Source organism: Fopius arisanus, unplaced genomic scaffold (genome assembly GCF_000806365.1).
Source record: "Fopius arisanus strain USDA-PBARC FA_bdor unplaced genomic scaffold, ASM80636v1 scaffold00057, whole genome shotgun sequence".
NCBI classification, from domain to species: domain Eukaryota; kingdom Metazoa; phylum Arthropoda; class Insecta; order Hymenoptera; family Braconidae; genus Fopius; species Fopius arisanus.
The window spans coordinates 336,422-349,157 of record NW_011887796.1 but is presented as its reverse complement, the minus strand read 5'-3'; the positions used below and the strand labels follow the sequence as shown (position 1 = coordinate 349,157).

General features: G+C 36.6%; 1 protein-coding gene across 7 annotated transcripts in view; it reads left to right on the top strand.

Moving 5' to 3' along the window:
- Positions 1-4,789: 4,789 nt before the first annotated feature.
- Positions 4,790-12,736, top strand: part of mmd (mind-meld) — a 43,987-nt gene continuing 36,040 nt past the window's right edge. For all 7 annotated transcript variants that reach the window (XM_011307941.1, XM_011307938.1, XM_011307940.1 and 4 more), the window contains exon 1: positions 4,790-5,422. In XM_011307941.1, coding sequence (XP_011306243.1) covers positions 5,338-5,422 — 85 coding nt within the window. In that variant the 5' untranslated portion in view covers positions 4,790-5,337. The remainder of the gene's footprint in view (positions 5,423-12,736) is intronic.

The window sequence follows — 12,736 nt, the reverse complement described above, 5'->3', positions numbered from 1 at the left end:
AATTGAATTAAAAGAAAGTTTCAATAAAAATTCCATTCAATTATTATTATTATTATTATCTCTTAGTTCTGACAACCAAATTCTGATTGTTGAAAGATTCAATAACAATTTGTGAAATTCCTGTCTAACAATTGGAGTTGATAAGAATTTTAATGGGAGAAATAAAAATCTGTTGATTTTTTATTAAATATTGAATAGAAAAATGGAATCCACAGGAATTTCCATGTTTGCGAATATTTTGGAGGAAGCGATAGGTTTTTTTTTATTGTTTTTTGGTTTTACACGTGTGTATCAAATCGCGAAACGATAAATTCGCGGTCAGGGTTTGAAAAAGTATCAACTCAATTAAATATATCATAGGAAACATTGAATCACCATTCATTACGAAATGATGTCCTCACGAGTAATTTTTCATTGTTAATTTAGTGTTAATTTTTGGTAATTGTATTTTCGCTTGGAATTCGTTGTTCGAGTGGAGTTTCAGGGGATATTGTAATGTTGACGAGCATTTCACGATAGATTAAACAAAAATACATTTTTTAATAAATTGGTAAATTTTAAGCAAGTGTTTTTCAAACATTGACAATTTGGTGGATATAAATTTGAATTTCATGTTAACGCAGAGTGTCGCATCGTTTTTTTGTTGGATGTGGACGAATGTTTATATTAAAATATACAGTTAAGGGAGACTGGAGTTGTGAACATTCAATTTTTCCAAAGGCCACATTTTTTTTGGCAATTTTTCTTTCATTTCACTTTTTTTTTTGAGAAGTTGAGATGTAAATTCACAGTTGCCAAATTAAAAATCGCACATATCTTGAGAATTACGGATCTGACATGAAAACATTGAATAACTTTTTTGCGGATAATTAAATTTCTTATAAAAAAGTTTTTATGATGTTTTTTTGAAAAATCAGTGGTTTTCAAGATATTCGCTGCTGAAGTTTTTCCGAATTCTTTCACAACTCCAGTCGAGACCAATGACCCATCAAAGTTTGTACTTGAAAAATTATTTAAAAAATCTATGATTATGTTGAATTTCTGTATAAAATAATGGAAAATATCGAGAAAGTGGGGGTGAGGGGAATAATTACTTAAATACTCACAGGCGGTTTTAAAAAATAATTTATTCGATCGGTTAGTGATTTTTGAGTTGACATTTCTCTCTGGAATGTTGAGAACACGTGGAAGAAATTAAAAAAATTGATGACTCAATGATTGGGAATGTCGATGACGAAATCGAAGAGCCTTCGGGGCCCTCTGGAAATAACGAAAGAGTGACGAAATGACAAAAATAATGCGAAGTATAATATTAACGCAATGGCAAGTAAGACTTTGCAATTTTAATAAATTTCTATTTCTAAATATTGTACGCGTATTATCCTAGTAGCAATTCACTGTCAGTTGATGAGTTTGAGGGGTGAAGAGACAGATGAGAAAATAATGAGACATCAGACTAAAATGTATTGAAGAGTGAGATACGATGATTTGAGTGCCAATAATTTGTGCTAAACTAAAAGGACATTCAGTATCGATATGTGCCAATCAATTTTCTACTCTCTGGAATTTTCCGTTTGCTCGTGAAGAGTCAAATTATTGAATATTTTTATCCTCGATATTTAATCACTGGAGTCAAGATGATTACCCTGTGTTTTTCCATAATTTATTCAGTAGCTAATAATTTTCCGGGGAATATATGTGAATCTAAGAGACTCAGCGAAAACTCGTCAGGACCTTTTTTGGAGGGCATGACGAGCCCTACTGAAAAGGTCATATGAACAATTTTGCTATCTCTCTTAGATTTGGAGATATTCTCCAAGAACTCAAGTGAGAGTCCAGGCGACTCGATCGACTGACTATTGATCGGTTTTGCAGGGAGTATCTCGGGATTCAATGCCGATATTGAAAATTTTGTAATGACCTTTTTCATAGGTCTTGGATAGCCCTGTAATAAAGGTCATGATGAAAATATCGGTATCTCTTTCAGATCCTGAGTTATTCCAGGAAAACTGGACTTCATTTTTCCAGTTCTCCATTTTTTCTCTGGTACAACTTGAATTCCCCCTCGCTGTAAATTTTTCCATTTACGTAATTTCTCGACATAAAAAAACCCGGACTTTTTTCATTGTACACCTGCGTAAGAACAAATCATGTTCGAACAGTGAATAAAGAAATAAAAAAAAACCCAGTACATTAATAGAAAAATATTGCCAATTCTGTACATCAAAAAAAAAAAGAAAAAAGAGTAATTGAAAAATCGAAGAAGAATGAATGGATGAATGAATTCGAAAAAGGTCATCTAATATCTGATGACAATTAATTAGGTGCGCTTAAGCCTTATTTTTTTATTCTCCAATTAAGGCCCTTCTCCAGGTCTAGTGATTTTTTTCGACTAAAATCCCCAGAAGCCCCTCAATCTTAGTGTAATTATTTGGTGGAAAAAAAATTACTAGACCCGGAGAGCTCCGGTCCTTAATTCCCCAATAAAAAATCGCGACGTCGAATGCATGGAGTACGAAAAATTTCAATTAATTTGATTTAACGAAAAATTCGGTTGTCGCATCTTCATTGAAATATTTTCAATCGCACGTAAGTATGAAAATAGTGTGAGGCGTTCAGAAAGGGATGAAAATAAAATAAAAAATAAAAAACAAGTAACGCACACCTGAATGCGCGAGAACTCGTTGTCCGCGCACTTTGTTGTAGGTATTATTGAATAATAATAATAATTAAAGGGAAAATAAATACTGGATAAGCGATAATAAGAGGAAATCACTAAATGAGAGAAAAATAGGTAAATAAACATGATATTGAACTAATGAAAATTAAAAAAAAAACCTAAAAAACAGTTGGCAGTGGGAGAAACTGGCGGTTTTTTCAATCATTTAGCGGATTAAGGGTTTATAAGAACTAAATAAAAAGTAATAATAAAAAAAAAAGCAAGGAAAAATGTTAGCCAAGAAATGATACATTAATCGATCCCTAGGTAAGACTAGCCTTGAACAATTGTAATCGATTATCGCGTCGAGTGATGATCGTAAATTCAATTCTTTTGATGAAAAAAAATATGCATTTGTCCTAAAATATTTTTCCATTTTTTCCCTTGATTGGGGGTGAATTTTTCATAATAATTTTCACGAATGTTTTGTCATTGTTCAATTAATCAGTCGCCCGTGTACATAAATCTTGGAATTTTTTTTTCATTTTCTACTAGCTGATGGTAAATGGAACATCAAAATGAAATAAAGCTTCAATAATGAGGGGCGGGGATGATTGGGTGATTAGTTTTAAGATTTTTCGAACGTTGCTCACACGTCACACACTTGATATATATATCTATTTATATGCTAGCCACATTAAAAATCGAATCTCACCCTCGAAGTGAAAAAGATTTTCCGAGTGACTGAGTGCATGCGTCAGAGAATGTTAATGAAGTTTATGTAAGTGAGAAATGATGAGGAAATAAACACAATAAATTAAAAAATGATATTTCAAGTGATCGGGAATGTCGACTCCCAATCGATCTTCCGTCTAGCGCTGATTTTTTAAATTTTTTTCTCCCTAGATTCCCCAGGATTCTCCAGGATTCCCCAGGCTTCCCCGGGATTCCCCGGGTTCTTTAGTAATTACTGGGGGTGAGGAGAAATAATTACGGCGACTAAATTGCACGAGAAATTGGAATTTTGGATTTAAACGGAAGATTAAAATCTAATAATTATTTTTATGACTTATTACCTACAGTAGATTATAATCTCTCATTTAATCTTAAAGTGGTAATTTTTAAATAAATCAAATGATTACCATAGATCCTGGGGATTTTGGGGATTCGACGGATAAAAATATTTAAAAAGGGGGATGCAACCCCTGGAGTCTGCCCCGACCATCAGTCCCTACAGTGGTGCCATAAAAAAAAACATCCCTATGCCTAAACTCCTCATAAATTCCCATAACCTGCGGAAACGCCGTATTTTCGACAGAAATGCACCCCGCTGAAGTCCCGACTCCAGGAGTCCGCCCTGAACATTATATTCAGCAGCGGTGAAGCAGATAAAAAATCCCTAGAACAAGAAAATTCCCCAGAGATCCCTCCAGCCTCCGGACAAGTGACACTTCCAGCTTAGGTGCTACCCCCTGGCGTCCTGGAGTGAGGGGACCCCTGTAGTCAGTCCTGAGCACCGGCCTATGTCATGATAAGGACGATTTTCATGTTGCACCGAGAAAACAGATAGAAATAGTACAGTACAAACGCACCCGGCGCCGATGGTTGGCTGCAGTTCAGTTTTATTGATTTCGTTGAGTTGGTGGTAAAGCCGGGAGAGGGTTGAAGATGGCAAATGGATGGTGGGGGAAAGGAAGAGGTGAAGGGTGGGTGGGTTTGGATCGATAAGGGTGGGTGGGTGGTGGCCTGTGCTGGAGTGTCAGTGGTCCGTGCGGCTCGCGCTTGCGGCCAGTGGGTGGATGGGTGGATGGGTGAACGGGTGGTGGGTGGTTGGGTTGGTAATTGATGGTGAGGGGTGACAAGGGGGTGACAAGGGGTTGGCGTCGGCGTCGGAGGGATGAAAATCGACGCCGCGAGATGGGCAGGAAGTAGGGGATCAACATAAAGGACTCCTGTACCACGAGCCTGGGGATTCCAGCTCCCCCTCATCATCCCAATTCACCCCCACAATCTCACCCATCCACCTCCCACCACCTTCCCCTGTCTACCCCTATCCCCTCCGTTGTCATCCACCAGATGGAAGGGATGGGATCCCGCAAATATTTTCATACTTCAGACTTCCACCGGAGGAAGAAGATGGCAGCCGTGGCGTGAAATAGTTTTTCCAATTTTCATTTTCCATTTCCGAGGCTTCAATCCCTACCAGCCCCCTCCACCACCCCCCTCCCCAACGAGTATATCAACGCCGGGAATTAGCGACGCGTTCGCAATCCGTTTACAGCTGCTACTTCTTCTTCGTTAGACAATTGTTTGTTTAAATTATTATTGTTATTATTATTTGAGTAAATATCCGGATAGAATGGGGGGAATGGGTGGTGTGCCGGGTGGCGGTAGCGGTTTAAATGTCAGTATAAATTTGGCGATTGATCGGTTGTCGTTTTGAAATAAAATTCAATACCGTGAATATGGAATAATTAGCAAGGACCAAAAGTTTTTTATTATGCGGTTAACGGTATTTGTTGAACATCATCGTCATCGTACATGGCATCGGGATATTCCACTGTTGACGGATTTATATTGCACACCCGGTTCTGTCCAGCTGGACAATAAAGTTGTAACGTCAGTGATTAACGCTCGTTATGTAATATGGAATTGAACAATGTTGTTAAGACATAAACATGTTTTGGGTACATTGTGGACTTTTTGTTCTCGTGATTGCCGTACCTGGATTTATTAGCACCACTGACAGCACGTCCAAGAGAGGTAATTATTTATTATGCACAATTATTCATTATTGTTTATGTTTTGGGTGATTATTATTGATTATTAATGGAATGTAATGGGGGATGTGGGGATTCGGGAATAAGGGATATGTTGGATTATCGCGCAGACCCGGACGCCCGGCTTTTCAGGGGAATGATCGCTGTTCAGTCAGACTGTGGGAAAAATATTGGTAATTGGGGTTTATTGACGGATTTTGTCGGCGTGATCGAATTTTCCATGAAAAAGTCTTCTCTCCTCGGATTTCTCCGGGAATTACAACTGCGGGGTACGCCATATTGACATCTCCCACCGAGAAATATGTTATTTATTCCCCGATTTCTGGAAAATGGAATACGCAGTAGCTTAAGAGGATTATTGCAATTATTCTTATTTTTTTATATGTAAAATTCATCGTTAAGTTGAAAATCGAGGGAGTTTAGTCGGTCGTTTGAATAATTATCGATGTATCTCGAAAACCATCGGTCGGGGAGGAACGTCTTAGGGACCTTTTTGGTTGGTTATTAAATTTCCCATAAAAAACGTTTTTTCATATTTTGTCGTAAAATCAATACTTGAGGAGATAATTAAATCAGTAGGGAAGTGGTAAAATGAGACAAGTCGATATTGACTTTTTTCTGAATCGATGTACCTCGAATCCCATCGAATTCTCGTGGAAACGGTAGGGAACTTTTTTCTAGCCCATCAAAATCCTGACAAAAACTCTCTTTTCATTTTTCCCTTTAGAACTCACAGTTTTCGAGATCTATTGCCTTACAAAAATCTTTCCTGTAGATTTTTCCTTCAATTTCAAAATTTAATTTTTTTCTGTCATTCATTAAGACCAATTAATTATCCAGTTGTCCAACTTTTTGGGTTTCAAATGAATATTCAAATTATTCAACTTTAAACGTCGAATTTATTGTTTATAAGAACCCTCGCAGAAGTGGTTGCCCTGAACATGCATTATTTTCGGTTTTTCTGGTGTTCACCCTCAGTCGCCATCTGGTAATCCCCGTGTCGTAAAAATGCATCTCTCCCGAGGGCCCGAACTCTCTATCGGGAGGGAAAAAAAGGTATTCAACCCTGAGAAGAGGGACAGTATATGGGTTAGTCGGGGAACCGCACGAGAGCTTTTGGCCGAGCCAATCCCCGAACGTGTGTTATAACCCTTACTGAGGATTACAGATTTTTTTTTTTATTTCGAGAGAGGATCAGAGTAAATGAAAACAAAGAGAATAATATATGGATACCAGGATAATACATATATATAGTTTTCTCTCCTGATTTAGTTCGGCTCTTTGAAATCTCTTCGGGGGAGAAAAGTTTAGGGGCTTTCACCCAGGCTTTGGGAATTGGTTATCGGTTGCCTGTTTTATTTTTATTTTTTTTATTCTCTCGGTGAAACGTGACTGTGTCCTCTTCGTCGAGGGCTTCAATGAGATTTTGCTTTTGGGATTACCACTGGGACAATCTCGCAAGACTCGGGGAATTTTCTTGGATTGCGAGTCGCTTTCAAAGAGAATTTCCCACCGATATTTCGTGGGCTAAATTATTTCCCTTATTTATATTCCAATTTTTCCGTTTTTCCACCATTTCCGGTTTTTTTATATGATTTTTTAATTTTAATCCGATAAATTCACTAATTAATTAATACCCAATTGTTACTATTACTCTGTATTTTTTATTGCAACATAGAAATACGGATTACGGAATTAATAACGACAAATTACTAAATTAAATATTCAGCGTAAAAAAAATGAAATAGTTAATAATTTTCCTTCTCGAAAATTATTAATTATTTCAATTTTTCTTGTATTGCTAAATATTTTTTTTTTATTGTTTATGGAGAATAGTGATGTGGAAAATCATTGGAAATTTGTTTTTCATTCATATAAATAATTTTTGCTGATTGCGGGAAAATGTTGATGAGGTGGAAGACACCCGGTGAATGCAAAACCTTGGCCTGGGCATTGCTCTAGGTCTGGATATCGTCGAGAGAACCCCCCACTCTTTTCCCGCACCCCCTAACACCCCCTAACACCCCCTCTCACCCCTACGTTTCCACGCTTCAAGGGGCAATTAGGTACGACTGTAATTGAGAGATCCTGCTGATATCGCGAATCGAACGTGTCATCGCCAACTTGGAAATTAGGGTATTTAGGGTCCGTCCAAAAATCAAATCGCGGGAAATCATTATTTTTAGTTGATTAACTAATTAATTCTGGCTCTTGGGGGGAGTTGATCAGTCATCGCGGGGGTCCATCAAGTCATTTCGGTGTCACGTTCAAATTATTTCAGAGTGAAATTCAAAAATATTTTTGAAAAATATTAATAATATTGATAATTTATAAATACTGGTATTTTGTTTGAAAAATTAAAATTCAATAAAATAAAATAAATTATATAACAAGAATTAAATATAAGTTTGGAAATTTTTATTTTTATATACTATTATTTATAATATTTTGTTGAATTTTTTATATTTTTATTTATGCGTATTTATGACGTTTTAGCGAAATTAAAAAATTGAAAAATTCTGGAATCTCGCATTTTATTTATTGTGAATTCTGTAAATTCAGTGCACGTGAATTTAGAGAGTGACTTCAGTTCATTTCAATCGATGAGTTATTCGGTATTAATTAATCATCACGCGATTGCTGATTTCAAATGATTTCAAAAGTTTCTCCCAAATTTTCAATAGAAAATTAGAAAAAAATACAATAAAGAACAATATTTATAGCCTGAGTTAATGACATTCGCAAAAAATATTGTGATTTTTCGTAAATACTGAATTCCACTGCGGCATCGCGATCCTATTTTACTCGCAGCCGAGAGGAGGTACATCGCGATCTTGTCTTCCTCAGGATCCCCCAGATTGAAATGGCAGTTTGCCAATTTTTTTTTTTCAACCACCGAACGTACATTTAATCCGAAATGCCTTCCGCGAAATGATGAAGAGAAAAACGAAAGTGAAACTAGTGCTTCCGCGAACGTCCTAAGTGAATTTCGCGAGCGCACGATACGACGAGTTAAAAAATTTTTTAATCAAATGATTGCATTGTTTATTAATGATATAATATCATATAAATCAATAGTGCAAAAATACTGGAGAATTCTTTAAAGAATTTTATTCAGAATTTATGGAAAACAATGAAGATAAAAAAGCTGTGATGTATGAGTTATTATGATTAATTAATGCATGATTAATTAATTGAGTAATGGATTTTTTATTAACTCGGTATAAATATTGATATTTATTAGATTATACTTGAGATAATAATAATAAACGTGCAAAATTGAATCGGAAAATTGAGGTATAGCGTTCGAAAATAATTTTGTTTCACATTTTGAAAATCAAAAAATTTCCAAAATGGTCGCAGAAGATTGTTCAAAGTATTTCCAGTATTTTTATGATGTGACATCGCAAGCGCATGTGTCTTGACCCACGATCAACCCCCAGAAATTTTCAAAATACAACCCTACGATTAATCACAGATTCACCCCGAATCTCCACTCATACGAAATCATCCCCCGTTTCCCATGAAAGCATAAAATTCCCATTGAACAGCCGGCAAACTTGTATTCAGTTTTATTTCATCCCTCGATTTTTCCGCGGCCACAAATATTCAAGAGCTCAAATGAGGGGCAATTTTTCATACCGATGTTACACAGAGGGGGCGGAGAAAAATGGAACGAGAGACCGCAGCGAGGCTGTCCAGAGAGAGTGAAAATAGAAAAAAAAAAGACATAAAATAAAAAAAAAGAGAATCGATGAAAGCGATTCGTCACTCCCCCGTGTGACGAGGGGGAGTGGGGGCTGAGGGAGATAATAAAAAAATCATTGGCCAGGAATCGACAAAAGCCCAACAAATCAGTCACGCAAATGATTTTCGAAGGACAAAACAAGGCGTAAAAAAAAATCGGCCAAATGGGGGGTAAAAAACACTCGTCGATACAGCGGGGGCTTTTGTTGTTAACGGAAAATCCCTGCCGATTTCCGTCGGTCTAGGTTTAAAACGTCGAGGAAAATCCCGGGGTTAACGTTGATAAAACAAAAGGCGAACATGAACAAACAATGAACAGTGACTGGTCGACCGAAGAAGGTTAAGTTAGCCCTGGCTTTGTCATTTATTATCTCATTGCCGATTTCTTTAATGACTTCAATGAAATACATTGATTTCAGGGAATCCAAACGACAAAATTCAATGGATTCATCAATGGGTGAAAACGTCACGATTTTTCTCAGATTTTTATATTATTATACATTTTTTATATTTTATCTCTGCGTAATTCACGATTTTGTAATGGCAATTTCCAACTATCAAATCGTAATTGACGTACCGATTTTTTCTTCACTTTCACATTGAAAAATAATGAAAGACAATGAAAAAATAAATCGTGGTAATTGGATGCCCGCCGATATCCGTCGGTCTACAGTTAACCCTTTGAGGAAAATCGGTAAAATCCTCGGGTTAACGTTAACAAAAACAAAAGGTGAACATGAACAAACAATGGAAAATGACTAGACAACCGAAGAATGTCAAATTACCCTTCCCCTCTCAGTGTACGGTATGTTTATCTTTCTCTCATTGACTCGATGTGAAAGCCAGTTCGAACGAGGCCAGTGGAAAATGTTAAAGGAAATATAACATCTGTGTACATGTACCGTTAAAAGCCGATCCATTGTTGGTCTAGCCTAGTGTTTCGAATTACAACCCAGGGCGAATGATGGAAAAGCACCTGATGGCATGACAGATATATGTACATGTATGATTGCGCCATTTTACTCGTTGCACATCAACGATTGCACCGTCCGATTCCCATGGAAATTCAATGAATGATTAAAGGGAATGATAATTACAATAGCCATGCAACCGCTGAGATTGATGTACTCTATTTTTTTTTCTCCCGTTTTATTTGTTGTCTTTTTTTTTTCTTTTTTTTTCACTGGGAAAAAATCGACTTGTCCGATCCAGTCGGAGAAATTCATTCGCGGGCTTTTGCGGTTTACGCGAATTCCGGAAATGGAAATGGCAATTTGCTGTTTGGTTTATTGAATATATAATATATAAATATTTTTTTAATGAGGATTTGAGGAAGATGGAGTTTATTGGAATTAATGTTTTTGAATTTGAAAAATTTCGCGGATTTTCAATTGGAAATTTTCAATCGACGAAGGATTGAACAGAAAATATAGAACTGATTGTTTAATTGTGTTAGTAATCAAGTCGTTTAGTTTAATCAATGAAATTAGGAAAATCCGTGTAATTCTATTTTAAAAATTTCCATTTATCTCGAAAACAATGAATTTCACGGGAAAATTCGACAAGATCTTTTGTCCTCGGAATTAAATGCGCCACAAAAATCTCCCCAATCACTTTCACCTGAAATCGATACTTATCACAAGAAAGATTAATTTCCCCTTATCCTTTATGAATTGGTCCGTTTTTCAGTGGAAAAATGGGAAATTTTCCGGATTTTTCCCCAGAAGTCATCGGCTATTCCGTTGACAAATTCATGCCCGTCGAGGACGATCCGTTTTTCATTTTATATTTTTTTTTCTCCCGGCAACTTTCCGCCGTCTCGTGAGAAACTTTTTCCCGGGTATAAAAAAGGCGTTAATAGCAGAGTGTGGGATGAAGCAAAAAAAAAAAAGAAAAAACGTCTTTGACTTCCGGAGGGTAAATTCCATAACGAGGGTTGCTGATAAGGGGAAGAAGCCACGACTTAACGTTCACCAAAGTATATCGCGACAAAACTTTATCAAAACTTGCCACCCCGGATGTGTAATTTGCACAACTTGTTCAATTTTTTAACGTGCCCTCATCAACTCCGGGGGAAAATTCTGTTCGGGATAAATTTCATTTGTCAGTGACGAGCAGTTTAACATGCGCCTCTGAAAAAATCTAATAGAATTTCAAAAAAAAGCTAGAAAATTCGGTTGACGGTTCTATTGGATTTCTCTTCAACTTTTCATTGCATTTGTAACGAATTTATTGACTTTATGTGGATTTTTCTGTTGAAGTCTTTTTTTTATAGGATTTGTTTAGAAATTTATCATTTTATCATCCAATTTAATTTTTTGCGACAGGTTTTAATAACGATTTTATATTTCCATCATTTTAACGTAAATTAATAAATTCTGTTTTGCATTACATTTTTTATTGCAAAATTCGTTGGCACGCAATTCATCATTTGATCTTTTTTTAATAGTCTTTTAAATAAAAATTTGATTCTTTCATTATTCAATAAAAAATTGTATGAAAAACGGACATAATAATATATTAAACAATAAAAAAATCAATTTGAAATTAATCGTCGCAGTAAAACAATACAAAAAAATCCAAAGTAAACAATTACTCCATCAGAATTTAATCATTCAAGTTTATCTGTCTTTTTATAATTGAAAAGAATAGCACGCGAGAAAAAAAAATGGGGGAAAAGTTTCTTACGACAACAAATTGGGGATGAGGGGAAATTTAAATTGTTGGAAATGAAATTCTCATCCCCCGAACACAAGATTCAAGACACGGGGGTGAAAAAAGAAAATGTAAATCTCGGATTCTCGAGTGAAAAATGGAAAAAGTGTGAAAAGCCGTGAAATCGAGGGTGCATTTTTCCCATTGCGAAGTGAAGTGAGCAAAGTGTGTCAGAATTAAGAGGGTTGCAACCCCTTTTCATGCCCTCCTCCCCCCGTGCTTGTACGACGGGGGAATTACGGGGATGACAGGTCATTTTTTCGTCGCGTGTCATCCTAAATCGTTCCGGCGCTTTGAAAAATTATCCCTCACTCTCCACCGAGAAATCCACGGTGGCATCACGAAATCACGGATAAATTATGGAGTGATATCACGACAAGGCGTTGTATTTGTTTTAGAATTCCTACGCTTTACCTGGTGCACTCGAAAGCGGCAAAGCGTTTGAAATCTGAACCGAATGCCCGCAGATTATCAACGAATCAGCGACTCAGTATCTGGAATTAGTGGAGTTCTTCATCATTTCATCTAAATCATTTATTTATTTATTGTCCAACTGCTCCCGGTTTTTTAACGAATCCACCGAATTACAATTTCAAATCCTGATGATTAGAAAATTGTATATTCCACGTCTAAACTGGCGATTCACTTACCGATTTTTCCGGATAATAGTGGAGAAACCCAGAAGAGTACAAAACCCTCCCACACCGTTAGAAGTCGCTGTGAAAGTCGTATGCATGAGTCTAATTGAGTCCGGCAGCCATGAGGACCTTATAGGTCGATATTTCTTTGTCCCCCGTCGCACGTACTCATTGTTCACCACCCCCCCGGCCCCTCC